This window comes from Camelus dromedarius, chromosome 12, assembly GCF_036321535.1.
Source record: "Camelus dromedarius isolate mCamDro1 chromosome 12, mCamDro1.pat, whole genome shotgun sequence".
In the NCBI taxonomy this organism is placed as follows: domain Eukaryota; kingdom Metazoa; phylum Chordata; class Mammalia; order Artiodactyla; family Camelidae; genus Camelus; species Camelus dromedarius.
In genome coordinates, this window is record NC_087447.1 from 14243403 (window position 1) to 14264463 (window position 21061).

The 21061-nt window shown below is 55.0% G+C and overlaps 2 protein-coding genes across 9 annotated transcripts; one reads left to right on the forward strand and one right to left on the reverse strand.

Moving 5' to 3' along the window:
- Nucleotides 1-908: 908 nt before the first annotated feature.
- Nucleotides 909-6889, forward strand: PSMC3 (proteasome 26S subunit, ATPase 3). Its single transcript, XM_011000677.3, has 12 exons — nt 909-1174; nt 1454-1537; nt 2140-2265; nt 2707-2811; nt 2901-2963; nt 3218-3355; nt 3807-3950; nt 4073-4221; nt 5103-5199; nt 5428-5573; nt 6448-6529; nt 6701-6889. Exons 1-12 carry the CDS (start codon nt 1100-1102, stop codon nt 6809-6811), a joined length of 1320 nt encoding a protein of 439 aa, XP_010998979.1. The 5' UTR covers nt 909-1099; the 3' UTR covers nt 6812-6889.
- A 2191-nt stretch (nt 6890-9080) lies between these two features.
- Nucleotides 9081-16742, reverse strand: SLC39A13 (solute carrier family 39 member 13). 8 transcript variants are annotated; one of them, XM_031459620.2, is made up of 10 exons: nt 16662-16742; nt 14887-15195; nt 13070-13183; nt 12637-12761; nt 12148-12252; nt 11947-12036; nt 11153-11203; nt 10707-10835; nt 10423-10522; nt 9081-10330 (listed from the first exon to the last, which is right to left on the reverse strand). In XM_031459620.2, the coding sequence occupies exons 2-9, from the start codon at nt 15185-15187 to the stop codon at nt 10460-10462; spliced, it is 978 nt and encodes a 325-aa protein (XP_031315480.2). In that variant the 5' UTR covers nt 15188-15195; nt 16662-16742; the 3' UTR covers nt 9081-10330; nt 10423-10459. The 8 variants fall into 8 exon arrangements, with proteins under 8 accessions (XP_031315480.2, XP_031315478.2, XP_064348411.1 ...); XM_031459618.2 differs by having other exon boundaries at nt 10703-10835; XM_064492341.1 differs by having other exon boundaries at nt 10703-10835; nt 12637-12776.
- Between the last annotated feature and the right edge of the window lie 4319 nt (nt 16743-21061).

A 21061-nucleotide genomic window follows, 5' to 3' on the forward strand; every position in this document is an offset into this window, starting at 1 on the left:
TAACTCAGTGGTAGAGCGCATGCTTAGCATGCATGAGATCCTGGGTTCAATCCCCAGTACCTCCATTAAAGAAACAAAAGCAAAAACAAAACAGACTTTAAGAAGTATATTTGTCAGGGTTCTCCAGAGAAGTAGATCTAATAGGAGACATACATATATGTACCTGTAAAGAGATTTATTATAAGGAATTGTCTCATACAATTATGGAAGTGGGAAACCTCCATGGTTTGCAGAGTAAATTGTCAAGCTAGAAACCTAGGAATGCTGATGGCTTAGTTTCAGTCTGAATCAGAAGGCCTGAGAACCAAGAGAGCTTATGGTGAAAATTCTAGTCTGAAAGCCAGCAGGTGCAAGAAACAAGTAGAGGTGATGTTTCAGTTCAAATTCTAAGCCTGGAAAAGACCCATGTCCCAGCTCAAGGCAGTCAGGCATAAGGAGTTCCCTCCATCTATGGGGACGGTAAGCCTTTCTGTTCTATTCAGGCTTTCAACTGATTGGATGAGGCCCATCCACTTTAGGGAACCCCTGAATTCCTAACTGGGCCAGATTCTTTTTTTTAAATTTATTTTGGGGGGGGGGAGGTAATTAGGTTTATTTATTTATTTTTTTAGAGGAGGTACTGGGGATTGAACCCAGGACTTTGTTCATGCTGAGCATTTACTCTACCACCCCTTGGGCCAGATTCTGATGTTGAAAGACCCCTGCAAAAGGGCCATTTCAGTTAGCTGCCAGATTAAGACTACATTTCCCAAGGGCGCTCGGCACTCTGGCCTTTTCTCCCTCCCCTTCTGGTTTTACATCCAGGCCCCGCCCCACTGCGCGTGCCAGCCAATAGCGCGTCCACCTCTAGCTCTCGCAAATACAGCACAAGGGCGGGAACGTTTCAGGAGCCGTGGGGGCGGGTCCTGTGGCCTGCGCTTCGTCTTTTGAATTGAAGAAGCAGATTCGCTCTGGCAGCGCGGCCCCAGCTAATTCCGTCAGGAGCCAAGACTTGGAGAAGAAGGGCTGCCACTAGTCAAGAGCAGGCGTTAAGAGAGAAAATATTAATCTCTCGCTCCGGCTCCTGCCCAGTCTGACCTTCGGCCTTCTCCCCCAGGAAATGAATCTGCCGCCGGAACTCGAGAGTCCAGTGACTCGGCAGGAGAAGATGGCGACCGTGTGGGATGAGGCTGAGGTGCGCGCTGGGAGAGCTGGGGGTCCTGGAGCCGGGGCAGCGGAGAGACGCCCTTGGCGGGAGGGGAGACGCTGGCTGGGGCGGTCAAGTCTAGCCAGGTCTCAGCGTTGCGGCCGCTTGGCGTATGGGCAGGGGTCCCGACTCCCCCACTCTGGCTTTATGGGCGGGGAAACTGAGGCTGTGAATCGGCTGGCTACAGGATCTCTCTCAGTTAACTACCCTGGGTTTAAAGAAACCTTGCAGTCCTGAGTTTAAAAAAAAACATTTTTGCTTTAACAGCAAGATGGAATCGGGGAGGAGGTACTCAAGATGTCCACAGAAGAGATCATCCAGCGCACACGGCTGCTGGACAGTGAAATCAAGGTGGGCGCACAGCCCCTATTGCGGGCAGTGAAGCCCCCAACGGCGGGCCCTGGTGATCCCAGCTGCCTCCCTCACGTTCTCGGCCTACCTAGGGGAGGCGTGGGGACCGCGGTTTCCTCCCCGGACCAGGAGAAGAGAAAAAAACAGCTTTAAAAGGGACCAGAAGAGGGACAGGGTGGTGGGCGACCATGCTGAGAGGAAAAATCATCAGACCACCTTTCTCAGGGAGGTCTTTAAGCATTTCTCTTGGGAATCCTTTTAAGAAATCCCCATTTTACAAATGAGGAAACTGAGGCTCCGGGAGGTTTTTTACTGAGGTGAAGTCCGCAGCCTGTAACAGAAGGCAGAACCTAAAATATACATTTGCTTGACTCAGAGTCTTGCTCTTTTCCCTTTACTACAACTACTTCACCAGGAGGTTTCTAGACTGGCCTCCTGTTTTGACTTCTGGCTGTGGACACAGGCTGAGCATTTAGAAAGTCTACAAGCTGAGTGAATGGGCATGGGAGGATCCCGTGGGCAGCCTGGATCTCACCAGTTACAAGGCCCTAGGATTAGCTGAGCTAAGGCTGAACGTTCTCTTCCACTCACCCTGATCCCAGATCATGAAGAGTGAAGTGTTGCGAGTCACCCATGAACTCCAAGCCATGAAGGACAAGATCAAAGAGAATAGTGAGAAAATCAAAGTGAACAAGACTCTGCCGTACCTGGTCTCCAACGTCATCGAGGTGTGTGTGTATGTGGAGGGGAAGAGGGGGTCAGAGGAGACAGCCTGCGATGGGACCACTGGGGAAAGAGTGGGTGGGTGTTTTGAGGCCTATACTGCATGTAAGAGCTGTACCACCTAGGGTCTCCTCTCTAGTGTGCATTTCCAGGGGGATATGTAAGGCCTGCAAAGGCCTCGGAAGCGCCACACGTTTCCTTTTCTACTGGTTCTTTTTCCTTGGGGGTAATGAGCTCTTTGCAGAGAAGCAACACCTGAACAGAGATCTTACCAATTTCCTGGCTTATTAACCACACCTTTGCTGAGCTCAGGGCTAGTCCAAGGAGTGAGGTAGGGATGGCTGGCCCTCTGAGTGTTGAGATTGTCTTGGCCTCAGAAGCATTGGGCTCTGGCGAGTGCAAGAGGCTGAGCAGGGCCCCTTGATCTGAGCTTTTTCCTTTCCCAGCTTCTGGATGTTGATCCCAACGACCAAGAGGAAGATGGTGCCAATATTGACCTGGATTCTCAGAGGAAGGGCAAGTGTGCAGTGATCAAAACCTCTACACGACAGGTGAGGAGGGTGAGGGGTGGATGTGGGACAGGACTAGAGAGCCTTATTGAAGGTAGTAACTGAGGCCGCACCTGGAATCTTTCCTACAGACATACTTCCTGCCTGTGATTGGGTTGGTGGATGCTGAAAAGCTGAAGCCAGGAGACTTGGTGGTGAGTGATGTGTCAGCCTGGGCAGGGCTTTTCCAGTGAGCTTTCTCCCACTGCCTGGCTGAGCCCCTGCCCTAGGCTCAGGTCACTGTTGATCTTGAATGTCTGCAGAGCAGCCTGGAGAGTCTGAAAGCCTGTCTGCCTGCTCTTTGATTCTTGTGTCACCCAGTCCTGTATCTTTCCTTTCACTCTGTAGACACATGTCATCCAGCCACTTGAGCTGGGGAAAATCTGAAATATTCATGCTGTGTCCCCAGGGTGTGAACAAAGACTCCTATCTGATCCTGGAGACCCTGCCTACAGAGTATGACTCACGGGTGAAGGCCATGGAGGTGGACGAGAGGCCCACAGAGCAATACAGTGACATCGGGGGCCTGGACAAGCAGATTCAGGAGGTGAGGGAGACATGAGGCACGAGGCATGGCAGCCTCATCAGGCCTTTGTGTTTCTTTACTTCATTGACCAGAGCACTTTCCCCCAGTGTGCCTTATCCTCATAGCATTCTAGGGAGGGAAGGAGGAGGGCATGTAACAGTTTAGGAGACTGAGATCTGGAGCGATTGAATCACTTGCCCAGGATCATGGAAGGTTAGGGCCAGAGCCAGGACTGGAACTCTGGCTCCTTGTTTTTTAGCCCAGTGTCTTTCCCCAAAATCTTGCTGTTCCTGGGGAGTCCATAGCCAGACTTGGTGGGAGCAAGCATTCTGTGTCGCTGGAGGAAGGAGAGGGCAGTGTCCCTGGATTGGAGTAGGAGGGTTGCAGATAGGGGTTGAAGCCATTCAGGATTGGGCTATAGGAGCCCTCAGGGCTTCACTCTCCTCACTCACCCAGGACATCTTCCTGGCAGCTGGTGGAGGCCATTGTCCTGCCAATGAACCACAAGGAGAAGTTTGAGAACTTGGGGATCCAGCCTCCAAAGGGGGTGCTGATGTACGGACCCCCAGGTACAGGGAAGACCCTTTTGGCCCGGGCCTGTGCTGCACAGACCAAGGTGAGTGCTTTGGGAAGGATGAGGAGTTGGGCAGGAGCTGAAGCTCTGCCAGATGGGCTCAAAGCAAGGGGGCCTCTCATGGCGTTTTTGGCCTGATTCTATCAACTCCACCCCCACTCCAGGCCACCTTCCTGAAGCTGGCTGGCCCCCAGCTGGTGCAGATGTTCATTGGGGATGGTGCCAAACTGGTCCGGGACGCCTTTGCCCTGGCCAAGGAGAAGGCTCCGTCCATCATCTTCATTGATGAGCTGGATGCCATCGGCACTAAGCGGTAAGGGGGTGCTGAGTGCCATCGAGGGGGTTGTTCTAAATTCCACCTCTCCCACCCTGGTCCCTTCTCCCACTGGGATGGTGGCAGCTCTATTCTTGTGGTTCTACTTCTTAAATTATCTTCGAATTAGCTCCCTGCTTCATTTCTTTCTCCTGACCATCCATTTTCCTTACAACTGCCAACATGTTCCCTTTAAAACTTTACTCACCTGCCCCCATAGTCCCTCAAACAGATCCTGCTTTCCCCTCCTGGGCCTCCCCATAGCTCTTTGGGATAGATACTGGGCTTGCCGTGGCCTACAGGCCCCCATGTGTCTGCCCTTTTCCCCTCCAGCTTCATCCTATCCCTGCCCTAACCTCCCCCCTCCCCCTGGGCTCCCTCCACAGCATCCCCTCAGTTTGCAGGCCCACTCTGGTGGGAGGGATTTTGCACCTGCTGTTTCTTCTCTGCAATGTGCTTTTCCTTTTTCTCTGTTCTCCATTGGTTGGTTGGCCAGCTGATGTGTTTTCAGCCTTCAGATTTCAGCTTGAGGGACACCTCCTCAAGGACATCTGCTTGAGCTCCCCCTTACGTGCCAAGTCTGGGCCAGATCTCTGTATTTCTAAGCTTTAGCTCAGTTTGTACGGCAGGTTCCTCAGTGGGGATAGGCCAGGCACTACCAGGGTTTTGCTCACGGTTTTATCCTCAGCCCGCCACCTGATCCCCGGAGTCTGTCCAGTCTGACACCATTTCTGTGCTAGACCCTGGGCTGGGGGTCCCAGGCTGAGTGAGCCTTTTCCCTGCCCTGCATGGATTGGGTTGGGTTGGGCTTCTGGTAGTGGAGGGAGGGCTCTTCCCGAGCCATGGCCTCACCAGTGTCTCGGGCCTCCTGTGTGCCCCAGCTTTGACAGTGAGAAGGCTGGTGACCGAGAGGTGCAGAGGACGATGCTGGAGCTTCTGAACCAGCTGGATGGGTTCCAGCCCAACACTCAAGTAAAGGTGAGTATTGCCATCACTTCACAGATGAAGAACACGGGGCTTAGAGATTGAGGGTTCTTCTCTGTCATCTAGCTGGTGTGGCTGGACTTGGAATTGGGCTCTGTCTTGAATCTCCCCTGCCATTTGACCTGGCCCCTAGGCTGCCTCTTTGCCTGTCATGGCCATGACTGTTGCCTGTCTGTGAACCCCTCCTCTTCAGTTCATGTGGCTGCTTCTCCCCTTGCTCAGGTAATTGCAGCCACTAACAGGGTGGACATTCTGGACCCTGCCCTGCTCCGCTCAGGCCGCCTGGACCGCAAGATCGAGTTTCCGATGCCCAATGAGGAGGCCCGGGCCAGAATCATGCAGATCCACTCCCGGAAGATGAATGTCAGGTGGGCAAGGACACGGGCGAGGCACTGAGACCTGCAGGCGCAGCAGCAGAGCCGCCTCTGTCCTCCTTGTGCTGAGCTTCCCCAGGCCTCCGCCTTCCACGTCTCATTCACAGCGCAGTTCCATGTGCCGGCATCCATTTCTCCCCAGGTGCCTGACATAGCACCTTGCTGGGGCCCAGGCTATAATTCTAGGTGCTCTGCTCCTTAGAGTCCACCTGCTCACCTTCCCGCTGACACATACACACATATCCTCCTCTATGATTATAGGCATGCAGGCTGGAGGCCCTCAAGTTTCCTGGTCTCCCCTGCCCCAGCAGATGAGCACAGCCCAACATGGCCCAGGGGAATCCTGCCAGGGGCCAGATGGACCTGGGTTCAGATCTGTGTGACTGTCAGCAGGTGGTGTCTAAGCCTCGGTTTTCTTTTCTGGGACTTGGGGATAAGGGCTCCAACCTCATGGGGTTGTGGCAACATCAAGTGCGATGCTTGGCACGAGATCAGTAAGTGGCGGCAGCAGCGCTGTGCTGATGCAGGGCCCGTGCTGCTTGGGAGCCGGACTGGGGGCTGTCTTGTCTCCACAACCTCCTGCTCCCCCACCTCAGGCTGAATCCATCCCAGGATTCTCAGGTGCAGATTTCTAGCAGGCTGGAGTTCAAGAGACACTAGAAATAACCTGGTCTAACCTGCTTTGACCTACCTCCCTTCCTCTCCCCATCTTGTCTAGAGAAGAGAACAAGGCACAGTGGGGAAGGGACTTGCCTTTGATCACAGCAGGTTGACCTTGCTGCTTGATGGGGGCATGTGGGAAGAAATCTGCTCCTCCCACCCACTCCCCATAAGTAACTGAGTCCTGCATGGTCTCCCCACTCCTCAGTCCTGATGTGAACTATGAGGAGCTGGCCCGCTGTACGGACGACTTCAACGGGGCCCAGTGCAAGGCTGTGTGTGTGGAGGCGGTGAGTGGTGGGCTGAGGTGGGTGGGTGTTTCATGCCCCCTTCCCTGGACAGGATGAGGGCATCTGGCTGGTGGAGGCTGCTGAGAGGAAGAGGCTGAGAAGGCAGAGGCCTCTGGGAGCCAGGCCGGGGTTGCAGGGAGGCACCCTAGAGCCTGTCTGTCCTGGGTGCAGGGCATGATAGCACTGCGAAGGGGCGCCACAGAGCTCACCCACGAGGACTACATGGAGGGCATCCTGGAGGTACAGGCCAAGAAGAAAGCCAACCTGCAGTACTACGCCTAGGAGGCTGCCCGTCACACCTGCTCCCTGGTCTCCTGCTGGTTAAAATTCGTAATAAAGGATGGTTTCGGGTTCCTGCCACAGTCTGTCCCGCCTTCCCTGGGCTCTGGGTAGGAGAGTGGGGGCATATGCAGGAGGCTCCTTCCCCAAGTGGTGCTGCCTGGAAACCAGAGACATCCATGGACCTCAAACCAGTTGTCAGGGTGAGGCCTTCTGGGAGGGCTGGGTGTCTGCTACAGCTGCTCCCCGGGGTCTTCTGGCCTCCCCCACCATGTCCCTCCAGACCCCTCTCTCTCCAAACTCCCTGCCCCACCTCTCTGAGCTTTTGAGGCCCGTGGCTACACTGCTCTAGAATGAGGGGCCTAAAAGAAGCCACATTAGTCTTTCCCTTCTTTTTGAATCTTGGTTCTCTGGCTCTTGGCCTAACTTCCTTATAAAGCCAGGCTCTGGGTCTTTGCTCCCTTGTTTCCTGGCCCCCAAGCCTCCTGTTTCTCTGCACATCGCTTTTAGCGCTGAGGGCCCGTTTCCTCTGGCTGAAAGTGAAACCTTGAGCAAGATCCACTCTGAGAGCCCTTCTAGGCCTCACCACTGGTCATGCTGTGTTCTCCACCCCACCCCTCCATTCTGCCATCAGCGCCCCTCCCTGTTGGGCCCCATATCCTGTCAGTTTCCTTTAGGATCTTGCCAGTCTTCTGTCTACCAGCCTTCCAGCTCCCCCACCTGGGACCTGACCTAGTGTGGTTCACCGTTCATGGAGGGCTCACCCTGGGCCACATGCTATGTGGGTCTTGTGCATAATTTTATCTAGTTAATCTCAATAACCGCCAGTAGGCTGGCCTCAATTTATAGATGCATTTGAGCAACTGGGCCGAGACTGCGTAACTCTTAGGTGGCATAACTAGGATTCAGACCCAGGACTGTGAATAAAATCTAGTTGTGCTGTCTTCAGTAGCTGTGACCGCCCCCTGAATGGCCTTTCAAAGCAGCAGCCCTTCAGAACTCTCCATCAGTTCGCACTTCCCCTCCAGCAAAAGCACTTTACTGTCCTCTTCCTGTCACCTCCCCCGAGAGGACATGCCCAGTCACAGAACCACTGGCTGCCATCTGGAGTTCCCCTCCTTCTGGTCCCAATGCCTCCAGGCTAGCCTTAGATTCTAAGCTGCCATCCTGAGTGTCTGGGTGCACCCCCATTGTGCTCTCCTTGGTGATCCCACTGACTCCCCCCACCCTGGGAACCCCAGCACGGCCTCTGAAGTGTGCTGGTTCTGTCCCTGTCGTGGGCTCAGCTTCCCCAACTCCAGCATCCCCCCCTCCCTGTCCCTTGCCCCGGCCAGGGCACCCGAGTGAATGCAGCCACCGCCTTCACCCCCTACCTTGGTGTCAACACCTGTAAGTGGGACTCCATGGCCTCCCTCAGTGGGCTGCGTGCGAAGACTGCACGTGCATCTGCCACCCAGCAGGGACATGACAGGCTAGGAGCTCCAGTGCCTGCCGATGGGAGGGTGGGGGCTGGCGGGACAGCCCGGGGTTCCTTCCTTGCTTTTTGGTCCTTAGTATGTATGTCACAACTGGGTGAAGCAGGTCCCTTTAGCTGAGGATGCCGAGTCAGAGCCAGGCACTCTCAGCTGAGGGTGCAGCCAGTTTGGGTTTCACAGCCCGTGCCAGCCTCTGATGTGGGGCAGCCGTGCTCTCCGCCAGCAGCTTACTGAAGGTAGAGGAAAACCCCAGACTGCACTGTTCTCCCAGTGGCACTGGGGAGGCAGCTCCCCCCAGTGCCTGATGCTGGCTTTACACTCAGCATATTCACTAGAAGTGAGGGTATGATTTAGAATTAAGGTCTCATTTTTCCTTTTTTCTTTTTAATGAAAAATAACTTAATTTCATGGAGGCCAGACCTGGAAATGACTGTGGATGGAGCTCCCTTCGTGGTTAAGTTACTTGGGACACGCCGGGAAAAAGCCCTGGGTTCGAAGGTCTATAAAATGAGGACACCACCCTTGGGGGTGACATGGGCTTTAACGGCCTATAGCCAGGCTTGTATTATTGGTATAAAAAGCTAACAAAACAAGCCAGGGGAACAGGAAATGTATACCCTGTTCTGAGAAACACCCCAAAAGTTCAGAGACAAAACAAGGGCTGGAAAGGGGATGGTGGCGGAGGCAGCTGGGCGGCCTGCAGGAGCTAGGCCCGCAGAGCAGCCAACCTGGCTGGAGCATGGGGCGCCGGGAAAAGCCCTGCTTGACCATGGGCTCTCTTGCACAGAACAGAGGCAGCCAGTTTGTGTATATTTATTTGTATCTCATCTATAGAACAGGTATTTACAGATAGAAACGGAACCACAGCAGAACTGCTGTAAAAACCATTCAGACCCTCTCGATGGCTACTTCTCCGGACGCCCACGGTCGAGCAGCAGGGCTGGAGCCTGGCTGTGGAGTGGGCCAGCTGAGTACCTGGGCGTCAGCCAAGGGAAATAGCTGGGGATTATGGCTTCAGCATTCTCCCAGAGCACATTCCTGAGTGCTGACAACGTGGAGCCCTCGCCACCCCCACCTAACCCCACCCGAAATGGGACAGGAAAAGGGGCCCGAGCTGGGAGGGGCGGCCATAGCTCACTCTCTTCCTGCCCCCAGAGTGTCTGCCTGGACCCTGTGCTGGCATGAGCATCCCTGAGCTGACTGGGAGGCCTCTCTGGCCCTGGGCTGCTTGCTGCCCTGCAGGCTGCTGTTTGGCAGCTGGAGGTGGCAAGAGCTGCTGGCACCGCCAGGGAGCAGTCACTGGGGGAACAGGAGCTAGCCCAGGGCATGCAGCCACGTGGAGAAGGTCTTAGAAAGCATCTCCCAGCTGTGTGTGGAGACGGTAGGACTGTCAGTGCTGAGGGGGGCTGGGGCCACATGAGCACCTGCCTCTCCTTCCTTTGGCCTTGGAGCTGCTGAAGGAAGGGCCGGGACACTGGACACAGCAGAGAAGGTGCCCAGCCTTGGTTCCTGGCTGCCTAGGGCTGGGTGTGTCCGCAGAGGGGTTTACTCCCTCGGGCCAGGGACCCATGAGGCCCCAGTAGGAGACAGCTTTGGGGCTCCCTGCAGCCCTGGGCTCCTTGAGCTGCTCTTACTCCTCTTGGGGTCCTAGGGTGGAGAGGCCCCTGCTTGGGACCAGTGCTCCCATTCCTCACTGCTGACTCCAGGAGGTGGAAGATAACAGGGTGGCAAGGAGAGAAGACCACAGTGTGGCTAGGGGCAGGCCCAGGCATTGGGCCCTGGGCCCAGCACACGAGGGATCACAGTGTCGGTCTCGCACACACCTCTGGTCACCTGTGTACACCACACACACACACACACACACACCATCCTCTTGTCTGGTCGGAGGCTCGTTCACTCTCTGCCTCACACACACGGTCAGAGTGAATCCAAGTCTCTTATTGCTTGCAGGGGGTGGGAAGTCAGGGACGGTTACTCGACAAAGAGTGAGAACAGCACCATCACCACGATGCCCATGCAGAGCAGAAGCACCTGCTGCAGGGAGCGCCTGTGGGGAGAGGGGCTGGGGCTCAGAGGGTGGCACTGGCTGAGAGGGAGGGGCAGAGGCCCTGCAAATGGCATTCCCAGTGGGTAGCTCACCACGGGTCATCTTCCTCCAGTAGGTCGGGCAGCACGTTCACCAGGGCAATGTAGAGAAAGCCGCCAGAGGTGAAGGGCAGCATCCAGGCCACAGTCTCCTCTGCAGGAGGAGAAGCCCTGACTGGCTGGGAGTCCAGGGGAGCCACGTGTACCACACCCCCTCCCATAGAGTGGACTCAGGGCAGAACTCAGCTAGATACCAGGGGCAGGGCAGCTGTGCCCTTTGGCTGGGGCCCTTCTGCTGACCGCCACCTGCCGCCACCACCCACCACGCCCGTACCTACTCCCTTGGGGGACTGCGTACAGATGGCGAAGCAGGCGCCCAGCAGGCCCCCCAATGCCGTCGAGAGCTGCAGCTTGGCTGCGCTCCATCGGTCAAAGCCGGCCCGGAGCAGGATGGCAAAGTCGCCCACCTGAGGGGAGGTCCGGATGATCACTCTGGGCCCCAGTGGGGCCAGATCCCCTGAGCACCTCAGGTATGGACATGCACACTGAGCCCCCTGCACCAGCCCCACGGCTGGGACCCCTCAGCCCACATCCCCTCAGCTGAGCCCTTAGTCTCCAGGGCATTGGAGCACGGCTGGGATGGTGGCTGCAGCCTGGCAGGCTGAGCAACTCCAGGCCTCCATGGTCCAGCACCCCCAGCCTACCATTGCCGAGCAGTCCCACCCCAAACCCCTTCACCAGCTCCACGCCCACAGGCTGATCTTGGGAACCCTCTGGCACTCACCTCATGGGGGATCTCATGCAGGAGGATGGCCATGGTGGTCAGCAGCCCGATCTGTAGGGAGGCGGGCCGTGGGGTCTGTGCTGAGGGCGAGGGCACCCACCTGTCCACTCACTCTACAAATGTTTGCTCTGCTCTGAGCGCCCTGGCTGGGTACCATTTGGCTACTAGAAATACATCAGCAAATGAAACTGACAAGGAACCTGCCCTCAAGAAGCCAACAGGCTGGATGGGAGAGGCAAGGGTTGAGTAAACACACAAAGAACCATGTGATTACACACCATGACAGGTGCTATGGGGGAAAGGTGGACTGGGTGCCAGGGCACGAAGGGCCTAATTTAGATGAGAGGTCAGCAAAGGCCTCTTGGAGGAAGTGCATTTTAGTTGAGCCCTGAAGGATGAAGAGCCAGCAGTTTGAAGAGTGGGAGAAAGAACATTCCAAGTAGAGCTAACAGTGAGGTAGAGGCCATGAGGGGAGAAGGAGCTTGGCCAGTTCAAGAGCAGGCAGACCTTGGGGCAAAAGCACAGAGGGCAGAGGGAGGGGGTGGAGGGACAAGAATCTAGAAGCAGGCAGGGGCCTGGCAGAGGCCTATGACTGCAACAAGAAGCAGGAAGAATAGACCAGTGGTTCAGGAGAGCAGCAGGGAGGACTGTGGCTTAGGTGAGGGCCTTGTGATGGAGGGAGCAAGAAGCAGATGGACTGGGGAGCTATTCTGGAGGCAGAGCCAACTGGCTAACACACGCCCCCTCATTCCCACTGGAATGGCCTGGACCCCACTCGCCTCAACCCCACTCACCTTCTTGCTCACTAGGAAGCTGGCAGCCACAGCCAGCCCGTGAGTGAAGTTGTCTATGGTGTTGGCCAGCAGGTTGAGATAGCCACTGACCTGCATGAGGGGAGAGAAAGCTGGGCTGAGCCAGGCAGTCAGGGCTGAGCTGGGCCAGCCACTCGGGGTGGGGCGGCTGCAGGAGGAGGGGGCCCTGAGAGGGCCACTCACTTTGATGCTCCGGACCATGGCGCTCAGGCCGGGCTCTGCAGCCGGCTGGGCCAGATAGTGGCCTCCACTGAGCGCGGCAGCAGCTGCGGGGTCTTTGCTGGGGGCCTAGGGCCAGGAGAAGGAGGGAGAGGTGACATTAGATGCCCCCCACTCAGCCAGGGTAGACAGAAGGGGAGTGAGAGATGGAGAAACAGACGGAGAACACCCCTTTTATCTGACTAGACTTTGCTGCTTGATCAGCTGGGTGCCCCCAAACTCGACCCTCTGCCTCCAACCCTGGTGTCACTGTCAGTCTATGGGAACCAGCCACGGCAGGAGCTGATGCCATCACTCCCCAGATCCTTCCAAACAAGCTGGCCCAGCCTCCCAGAGCTCCCAGGAAAGGCAAGAGATCCTCTTTTCAGGGCTTGACTCCAGAACCTGGGCCTCCAGGCCCTGGCACCACCACACAGAGGCTGACCTGTGTAGGCCCTGGGGCTTGGGGCTCACCTGGCTAGTCCCCTCCTTCTCCTTGCTGTCCAAGAACATCTTCTCCAATGCCAGGAAGGTCAGGAAGCCGGCAATGACCCACAGTCCCAGTTGCTGTTGCTGCTGCAGGCTCTGCCCCTCACCACCTGCAGGGGGCAGCACTGACAGGCCAGGCCCAGCCAGGGCCACAGAAGGGGGACCATTTGTAATGGGACCTAGTCCAAGGCAGTGATGGGGCAGGGCGCTAGGACTGGCTCGTGGGGCAGCTGGGCCCCAGGGACTCCCACAGGGACCAGGCAGTGGGACCAGGGCAAGTTCCCTGCCAGATGCCCTGAACCCCTCTCACAGTCAATCTGCAGAGCAGGCAGGGGCTAGGCCATCCCTGGGCATGGGTACCAGTTCCCACCCACTCACCCCTGCCACCCTCCCACCCGCAGCCTGTGGCCTCACTTACCAGGGCTGGCGCTGTACGTGTAGGCCCACGCTTCGGGCAGCAGGTGGAGAAACACATTGCCCAGGAGACCCCCCAAGGCAAAGCTGAGCAGCTGCTTCAGGCGCCGGGCTCCAGCTACAAGGCAGAGATGTGGGACCTGGGGGCTGAGCCACACCCAGCTTACTGGGCTCTTCATGTGGTCCCAACCATATTGCAAGTCTCCAGAAGGCTGGACATGGGCGGATGGCCTTCCTGGGCCCCCGCCTCCAGGCCCAGCAAGGGCTGGTAGTGGGCAGGAATACACCACAAATTGCAGGCTGACTGTGCAGCCTCCACTGCTTCAGGGTTAAGAGACTGGGCTTGGGAGCCCAACAGTTCTCAGCTCCCCAACCCACCAGCTGGTAACCTTGGGCAGATTACTTCCGGAACTGTTTCCTCATCTGTAAGTGGGGGACAATTGTATCTATCTGATAGTGATCTTGTGATAATTTAATGACAATGCATATGGCAAATGCTTATTAAATGGGAATTTTTCTCTGTTACTCTCAGAAAAGTGGCGGAGATTTGAGGACTTTTGCAGACTTGCAACATCTGGAGTTGGAAGTGCCCTAAGGGGGCCATGTCGAAACCCTTGGTTCCACAGACAAACTGAGGCCCAGAGGGAAGAGGCAGCTTGGTGGTGGGGTGGGATCCCAGGGGAAGCTGCTGCTTCCAGACTGTGTGACCTTGGGTTCCTCGAAGAACATCTCTGTGCCTGTGCTTCCCCATTTGTAAAATGGAGCTAATAATCCAAGTCCTCCCTAGGTTGACCTCACAGGGATGCTGTGAGAGGGGCTGAGCTAACGCACAGGCGTGACAGCAGGGCCCCGGGAGGGCTCTGTTCACAGCGGTGGCGCCAGCCCTCAGCCCACTGCCTGGCACAGATGCGTTCATAAACATCTGCTGAATGAACAGTTCCTGAGCCTGGCAGGCAGCACAGGCCCTGGGACCCTCATTTCAAAGATTCCTGGGGCTCTGGCCCAGACCTACTATGTCACACTCTCAGGTGGGGGCGACAGGCACTTGCATTTTTAGCAGCTCCCCATCTGATCTTGTTTATTTTTCATTACAGAATGTCACCTTTGGATAGATGGTACAGGCAGTCAGCCAAGGAAAAGCCTCCGCCACGCCTGCGCCCACATCCCAGACCCCCTCCCCAGAGGCAGGCCGGCTACCAGCCCCGCATGTGTTTCTGGGTGAGGCCGCCCCAGGGGCTCTGGGTCTGAGCACTCTCGCACTAAGAGCAGAGACTGAAGGGAGAGGCAGCACTTCACTCTCACTGCATCCCGGTACCCAGCATGGGCCCGCGAACACGGAGCATTTTCCCTGCACCGAGCAGTCTTCTAAGCACTTTACCAATATGAGTTCACTGGATCTTCACCATAACACCTATGGGGGTAGATATTGTTATTATTCCCATTTTTAAGGTTGGGAGCTTGGGGCAGAGCGAAGTTAAGGAATTTGCCCAATGCCACCCAGCTGGTAAGTGGCAGAGCCAAGATTTGAACCCAGGCAGACTGGCATCCATATTTCCAGCCACTATCTCTACTGCTCTTGGTGACTGATTGCTCTTATTCTTTTGGCATAAACAGATGCACAAATGAATGAACAAACGAGCACGGCTGGATCCCTAAACACACACTGCCTCACTGGACCAAGGTGAGGAATGGTGCTCGGTCCCCACCCTCTACCTCAGACACACTGTGACTCGGAACTCGAGACCTGGCTCTCCTGGGAAAAGCAGCAGCATGTTTACCACGCTGCTGGCTGCCCATGGGTGCCAGAGGAGGGTCACCAACCTTCTGAGCGCAGCGTGGTCCCCATCTCCAAGGGAATGATGAGCAATGGGAAGACCCCACTGAGTCCCACCATGAGTGAGCCCAGGAGGGAGCAGATCCAGGTGTCCAGCCTCTCTCCACTCAGCAGGGCCCCCCAGGACTCACTTTCCTTATTGTCCAGGCGACAGGCCGCTGCCGAACCCCGGCTCCAGAGGGCCTGCTGGGAACCCCCAGTCCCCCCTAGGAGCTCCAGGGCAAGAGCAGTGAGGAAGAGGAGCCTTTGTCCTGCCATGCCACAGCCAGGGCAGGGACATCCAGGCATACCACGTGCTGAAAAAACACAAAGGCCACTTACGTGAGCAGCCACCCTTGGCCGCACACCTGCTTAGGAAACGTGGCATCTTAACCCTCCCCCCACTCCCAATGGCCATGGCACCTGCTTTCCAGCCTGCCTCCCCCAGGGCCTCTGAAGATCTGAATGATGGGTGCAGGAGCCAGGGGGCTCTGCTCCACACTGCACTCCCACACATTTTTTCCTTGGGAGCCAGCTCCAGACTGTGTGTCAGTGTGTCCGCCTGAGGCTAAACTTTTTTAATGACAGGGCGAGGCGCTGGCTGGGTTCCCCTCAGCCACCGGTAGGCCCGGCCCAGCTGGGTGTCTGGCTGCCAGGAGAGGCTATGCCGCCAGGATGAGCCCCAGTAAGGACACCCCCAGGGACAGAGGCTGGCCCTGTCTAGCTTGCTGGGGCGACATTAGGAGGTGCAGGTGGGGAAACCAAGCAGCTGAGCTAGGTCAGGACCACCAGGGCTTCTTCCTAGGAAATGAGCCCCAAACCTCTGGGCACAGAGACAGACAGCAGATGGGACTGAAGAGAGAGGATCCTTCATTTAGGAGCTGCGGCACAGATGCACGCAGCACAGAGCACAGGCTTAGGAGACCTGACTTTGACTTTGTGCTCTGCACTTACAGATGCTTGACTGGGCAAGACCTGGAAGCCCCTCTCTGGTCTCACTCTCCTCCTCTGTAGGATGGAGGTAAGTACTGCCTCCCTCAAACAGTCACGAAAATGAGATGAGCCTGCTAATCAGGTGAATGTGCCTGGCATGGAGGAGGCAAAGCGAGCCCTCCTCACGTTGCCGGAGCCCAGGGCGCTGGGCAGCATAAGTGTTCCCAGCCGGTGGATCACAGGACCTGGATGTGAGTCAACCAAGAGGGAAGTTCAATCTGGAAATTCAGGCACGAGGTTTAAATGTGGTTTGTCCTGCCTCATACTGGCTGTGATCTTGGGCCTGTGATGTCCCTGCCTCAGTTTCCTCTTCTGCTGATGGAGGCAGGAGGGAGGGAAATCAGCTGGAAAAGATGCTCGGGTCTAAGATCTCCAAGTCTTAAAGTGACCCTGATGATGGAACTTGCTGGGCTCTACTGGGGATCAAAGGCAGGACTGCGCCAGGCCGGACTTGGACGCGGAGGCGGGTCACGTAGAGGTGAGGGGACCAGAAGTTTGGGATAGGGGATGGGGTGCCGAGAGTATCAGAGAGAGAGAGGAAAGGGAGAAAGCAAGAGCGGGAGCAAGAGTGAGAGAGGCAGAGTGCGAGACAGATGCGGAGGAGGAGAGAGAGGGAGAGATGCAGAGCGACGCGTGGGGAGAAAGCGGAGAAGAGCCCAAGGAAGTTGAACTCCCCGGCTCTGGGCGAGAGGCCCAGGTCTCACCAGGACAAGCCGGGCCGGGGTCAAGGGTATGGGCAGGGTCCGTCCCACCCGGGGCTCAGGCCCTGGGGGGTCGGGCGGTCACTCACCGAGCGGCAGCGACGGCGCTCCGGGCGGCCCCGGCCATCCAGCTGCGGCGCCGCGCCCCGCCCCGGGTCTGCCCCTCCCGGCCCGGCCGCCCGGCCCCCGGCCCGGAGCCGCCCCCGGCGCGCAGCCACGTCACACGGGACCTGTCCGGAACCCGGCGCGCCGCGCGCCGCGGGTTCGGGGGAGCGGCAGTCGGGCGCGCTTCCGCCTCCCGGCCATGGGGGACCCGGGCGGCTGGCGCACTTCCGCTCGGGCCGGACTGGGGCGACGGGGAGGGTCGGGCGGAAGTGGGAGCCCCGTGGGCACCGCGCTTAATCGGGCTGGGCAAGGCGGGGGCGGCTGCTCCACAGGGACCGCGAGCGGCCGGGTGGCTGGGCTTGCGGGTCTGGCCGCTGCTTCCTCTCTCGGGCCGCAGTCCCGGCCGCGGCCGCACGAGGGCGCGCTCGGCTGCCAGACTGCACCGCCCCGGGCCGGGGTCGGGGTGGGAGGTTGGCTGCGGCGCTCCTGCTCTGAGTCAGCCGGGCCTGGCTCCTCCATGAGCAAGGGAAAGGGGAAGTGCCTGCCGCAGGGAGGGGCCTAGCCCCGGGAACCTCAGAAGAGGGAATTTTATTCTTACTCATCGAATTATTTTTATGCTTTGGTTTTTCACTGGGAACCTCAGGCCTTTGTCTCCAGGGCTTGTAACCCTTTGGAGTCCAATGCATGGTGGCTTGACACTGCTGCTGGTTACTCCAAACCTAGGGGAGCAAGGGCTCTCTGTACTTCCCTCACCTCAGACTAGGGTGGCAAACAATAACATTATTATATCTGCAATTTACTGAACACCTATGACGTGCCGTTCACTCTACTTGCATTACCTCCCTCAATCCTCAGTCTGTCACGTTGAAGTGGGTACCTTTAGCCCAGGGTTACACAGTAGCACAAATGGCAGAACCTTGATAAACCTGGGTGTCCCTGAACCCGAAGCATATGCTAGCACCTCTCATTTCTAGGTCATGGGACTCTGGCTCAGCATTTCCACTTTGCATCCTTCTCTGGGAATCAGCCAGGACTATAAAACACTCAGGAAGGGGCACTAGGGTATTCACTCCGGCAGAAATTGTGACAGGGTGGGGGTCTCCAAGCCTCTGAACCCCATCTGCCTCTTATGGTAGTTCCTTCATCCATCCTGTGTTGCTCTTCTTCACTGGGGGCTCTGAGGACACAGAGCACTCACATACCGCACCAGTTGCTCTGTTCCACCTCACACTCCAATGTCTGCCCCTCTTCGACTCCCAGCTTGAAAAAGGAGGATCAGCTTTCCTCTGAAAGCCCCTTGTCTGCCTCACCCCCCAGGCCCATAGGTCTGCGGGGGACACCCTTCTGTTCCCCTCCCTCGGTTCTGAGGTGGAACCCCCAAGTTGGTTACTTTGCAAAGGGTGGAAGACACTCAGGGATGCTGCTTTGGGAACTCTTAAGATCCCCCCCCCCATATATGCAAATCACTCCATCATATGCAAAGCACTTCATAATATACACATGATTTCACAATAACACAGTCAGCATTCCCGCCTCTGGGGGCTGAGGGCTGCTGGCCACCACCAAGGGGATAAGCAAGACCCAGCTGGAAACACCACTTGCTACCTTCTCAATGCCCTTTCCTCTCATCTGGCCTGCAATTTTCACCATCAGCATCAGACTCCCTAACGGATTAAAGAAACAAGCCTATTGGGGGTGGGGATGGGACTCTAGAAGATGACCATGAGCCAGGAGGGCCAAGTGGGTGGACAAATGTGACTGTTAAAAACTGTGAAGTATATCTACCAGAGGTTCCAGGTATGGATGAGTGAGAAAAGAGAGATGCAGTAATATTTGTTTAATATAATCTACTAATTTAAAAGAACAACAAAAAAGAGCCTTGTATATGTACATGTGGTTATAGGTATTGGTATGTACAAGTCCAAGTATAATTATGAATAAATAAAAAATACAGAAACATTAGAGTGATAATATGTATTCCCTGGGTTGGGGAGGAAAACATATAAAAATATAAAAGGAAATACTGTATAGGACAGGGAACTATATTCAATTTCTTGTAATGAGCTGTAATGGAAAAGAATCTGAATATATATATATGTATATACATGTATGTATATATATGTATGTATAACTGAATCACTTTGCTGTTTCAACATTGTAAATTGACTACACTTCAATAAAAAATAAGAATTAACAATATATAAAAGGACAAATTTTAAAAACACATTAAAACACATAACGATCACATTTATGCAATTATGTAAAAATAGATACATAAAAGCTTTTATATATATATATATATATATATATATATATATATATATATATATATATATATATATATATATATATATGATGGCCTCATAAATCAATGTTTAAGACAACTAGATTCTAGAACCAGACTTCCTGGGGCAGATTACTTAACTCCCTATGCCTCAGTTTCCTCATCTGTAAAATGGATTACTATATTGAACAGTTATGAATATGAAGTAAATGAATATACACAAAACACTTACAACTATGCCTGGCATATGGGAAATTCTACTTAAGGATTAGATATTATTATTTACGTGTGTGGATACGTGACTATAAAGAAAAATTACAGTGATGAAAAGAACAGATAAAGACACAGGGTGAGGGCTACTCCTCTCCTCTCCTTGCTGAGCACAGATGAATGTTTTCCAACACATCTGTCAATCCATTTGGAGGCCTCAGGGACTTCCTGGGTGTGGTGCTGGGCACGAGCCTGGATACTGCTTGGCTCTGCGTGGCTGGGAGGCATCTGGGGTTGGGGGGCTGCAGACCCATTTCTCTGATTTCACTGAGCTGCCCAGGGCCTCACTTTAACACGTTGTTCCTGGCTCTGGTATCCTTACTGGGGGCCTTTCTCGGCAACCAGGCCCCAGCCCTCTATTTCTGGAAGGTGGGACTGCTCCTGAGCCCATTGACCAGGTGATGGTTGCGAGACCAGCATGGCCTGGCGTCGCCAGTGCTCTGACAACCCTCCCCACTCCTTGGGCAGTCCAGGGCTAGAGCTAGAGGCTCTAGGCTGCAGGTGGATGCACATTCCTTCTGCTTCCAGAGTGTGGCCTTCTGTGAGACAGCAAGCCTTCTTCTTGTCAGAGCTTTCCGTGGGGATCTGCAGGCAGGTAGCAATCTCTTATAAAAAAGCATCTAAGGCCAAGGGTGCCCGAGTTCATGGCTGAAAAGAGGCAGAGCTGGCTGCTTACCCAGAGCCTGCCCCTCTGGAACTTCCAACCCTAACCCCTTTCAGGTCGTTCTTCCCAGAGCAGCCTTAGCTCCCTCGTGAGTTCCTAGGGTGCCTACTCCCCGGAGTCTCCAGCCCCGGCCAGAGGATGGCCCCACTAACTCCACAGAACCCCTGCACCTGTGCCCAGTCTCCCATGGGGCGGCCCGTGTGCAGCGTGTACAGCCAAGCCTCACGACTTTCCCTCTGGCCTCTCTGCCTTTACCGTCCCCCTTGTTAACTCCCACCCCACCCCTGGCCTGGCCCGTTTTTCCCTTTCCACCATCTCTGCCGATTGAATTCCAGCCCGTTTACGAGGCCGCTTCCTCTCTGAAGTCTTCTGGACCTGTCCAGGCCCTCAGTGCTGTGTGTCTTTGGGGCCCTGAGCCCTGTCCCCTGAGTCCACAGGCCTTCCCCCCAACCCCAGCCCTGGTGGGGTGTTCTGGAAAGAAAGACAAGCTCTTGCCTATACCCTGAAGAGAAGTGTGTTCAAATGAATTTAATGTCTCCCTTTCCCCTCTCCTGCCTCAGGAGTGCAAAGTGGGATGAAATCCCCGTGCACTAGGTACTGTAATCTGAGCCTCCGCAGGGCCCTCTTTTATTTATGTTTATTGATAGATTTGCTTACTGGTTACCCTTTCCCCATCCCATCTCCCTGCTTCCTTCTTGATAAAATTTGAATCTTTTCAGTCTTTAAAAAAAACAGAATAGACAATATTCTATTCAACTTGGCTTTTTTTTTAATAAGGGAAAAAGCTGTTTTAAGGTTTTTTTTTTAAACATTATTTAGTGATTTTTTAAACAATTATTTTCATACAGGTCCTGCATAACTCTTCGTAAGTTTACTTTTATGTATTTTACTTTTTGTAATATTTAAAAGAACGTATTTCCCATTATATTTTAAATGTAGCGCATAGGAAGGCAAATTGTTTTTATGCATTCCTTTGAAATCTGGTAAGCCAACTACATTTTCTTACTGGTTCTAATCATTTCTCAGTATTACTCTTAAGTCTTTTGGGTGGGTAATCATGTCATCTCCTAATAACAAAAGTATTAGAAGGAAGGAAACAACATTGTTTTCTGTAGAGTTATGCTTTGGCCTGGTTTTGAACTTCATAGGAAGTGTTTGTCTTCTGG